The 1,769-nt window shown below is 62.3% G+C and overlaps 1 protein-coding gene across 1 annotated transcript in view; it reads right to left on the bottom strand.

Annotated features, from left to right (window-relative positions):
- Positions 1–1,769, bottom strand: part of LOC104507119 (putative cation exchanger C521.04c) — a gene marked incomplete at its 5' end in the record, with an annotated part of 3,075 nt that overhangs the window by 309 nt on the left and 997 nt on the right. Inside the window, 5 exon segments of the mRNA XM_010148296.1 lie at positions 92–200; positions 455–533; positions 812–906; positions 1,058–1,206; positions 1,299–1,523. Of these exon segments, the coding sequence (XP_010146598.1) occupies positions 92–200; positions 455–533; positions 812–906; positions 1,058–1,206; positions 1,299–1,523 (657 nt within the window).

Genomic DNA, 1,769 nt, shown 5'->3' with positions numbered 1-1,769 from the left:
CCGAGGGCTGCCTCCAGGCCCCCCCCGCCCCATCAGCGGAGGGAAGGTGGGCACACCGTGTCCCACGGCGGCCTCAGGGGCCAGCGGTCACCTTGGAAGTAGTCGCATTTGCCATCCATGAAGATGTAGTTCATCAGCACCACGCTGAACATGCTGGCGTAGACGTGGAGGTCACTGAAGACGAGCGTGAAGTTGGTCGGCTGCGAGGCAGAGAGGGTTTATTTGGGGTTTATGGGCGACCAGGACAGCCCCACGCTGGTTGAGGACTCGCATGTCACCCCCTTGAGCCCCCTCTGCCGCACGGCCGCACGTCCCCACGGCTGGGGACGCCTGACCCTGCTGGCCCTGCTCCGAGGGGAGGAGGTTCCGGGGACGGCGGCAGCGACCTCGACGCGTCTCATGAGCGCGGCGTGTCCCCAACCCCGCTGCGGGCGGTCACCCGGGGGCTACTCACGTAGAAGATGGTGAAGAGCACCAGGATGGGGATCTGGAGCATGCAGACCTGGACGGCGATGCAGTTCCCAATCTCAATGCTGGGGAGGACAAAGAATTTAAGAGCTGCAAAAGTACCAGTCTCCAACAGCCCCCGGGTCAGGAAAAACCCCCAACACCTCAGGGAACCAAACCACGCAGCCCAGCCTGGTTCCAGCCCCATTTCTGGGGTGATTTAAGTCTTATTGAGGGCGAGTTGGCAGGCATCTGACCCACCAGTGCCATGAAGCTGGGCAACCCAAAGCTACAGGACTGGGACAGGGCATGGGGACCGTGCTGGAGGAGAACACCCCAAAACCCATCCTCTGAGCCATCTCACCTCAAGCTCAGGTTGTTCTGCAGCGCAAACTGGATGCCGTTGACAATTTCCGGCAGCTCAGGCACCATTGCCAGCACGGTGACACCGATGAAGTACTGCGGGGAAGAGGTGACGTCAGCATATCCTGACCGCACCCAAGCTCCTCGGTGCATGGAGCATCTTTCCCCGTGGCTTTTGGGGCTCAACCCCCCAGCCAGGGCAGGTTCCCATCCCTGGAGGGATCGTGGTCCCCAGGGCCACGCTCACCTGGGAGATGGTGGAGTTGGTGAGGATGGGGCTGATGTGCTCCGTGGCCAGGTCGGCACAGGCCGACATGCAGAGGGTGGAGAGCAGGAGGATGACCAGGGCCCGCCAGCGAGACCAGTGGACCACAGCACTGTGGTGGTGACCAGGCACTGGGGGGGAAGAGCAGAGACACGGTGGGACACCCCGGGACGATAAGAGCCACCTCCGCAGCTGGGGCATCCCGCGGGTTGGGGACACTCACTGTGACAGTCGCTGATGTGGATGTCGTAGATGTGAGAGTGAGTTTTCAGGGTGAAGAAGAGGCCGATGAGGTAGGCGGCAGGGAGCAGGAAGGACACTGTGTACACCAGGGGTCTGTGGGACACAAGTGACGTGTTCAGTGCCACCAGGGTCCAGCACAGAGACCCCAGGGGGTGTCCCCTGCACTGGCGTGGGATGGAGGATATGAGGATGCAGGGTCAGAGCCCTTCAGGGGGGCAGAGAGGGGACGTGGGAGGGATGTAGGGTCACAACCCAGCCTGGGAGATGCCACCCACTGTAGGGACAGCTCTGTCTCCACCCCAGCAGACACTCACTGGACGTGACTGTAGTAGAGGGTGCCGTTGTTCCCCATCTGCAGAGAGAGACTGTCAACGGGGAGGCAGGGGACAAGGGACAGCCCCGCTGCCACCGCCAAGAGCAGGAGCCAGGTGGGCTCAAAGCCCAGCAGTTA

This window comes from Eurypyga helias, unplaced genomic scaffold (assembly GCF_000690775.1).
Source record: "Eurypyga helias isolate BGI_N326 unplaced genomic scaffold, ASM69077v1 scaffold35733, whole genome shotgun sequence".
Taxonomy (NCBI): domain Eukaryota; kingdom Metazoa; phylum Chordata; class Aves; order Eurypygiformes; family Eurypygidae; genus Eurypyga; species Eurypyga helias.
Note: the sequence above shows the minus strand (reverse complement) of the source record. Positions and strands in the feature narration are given on the sequence as shown.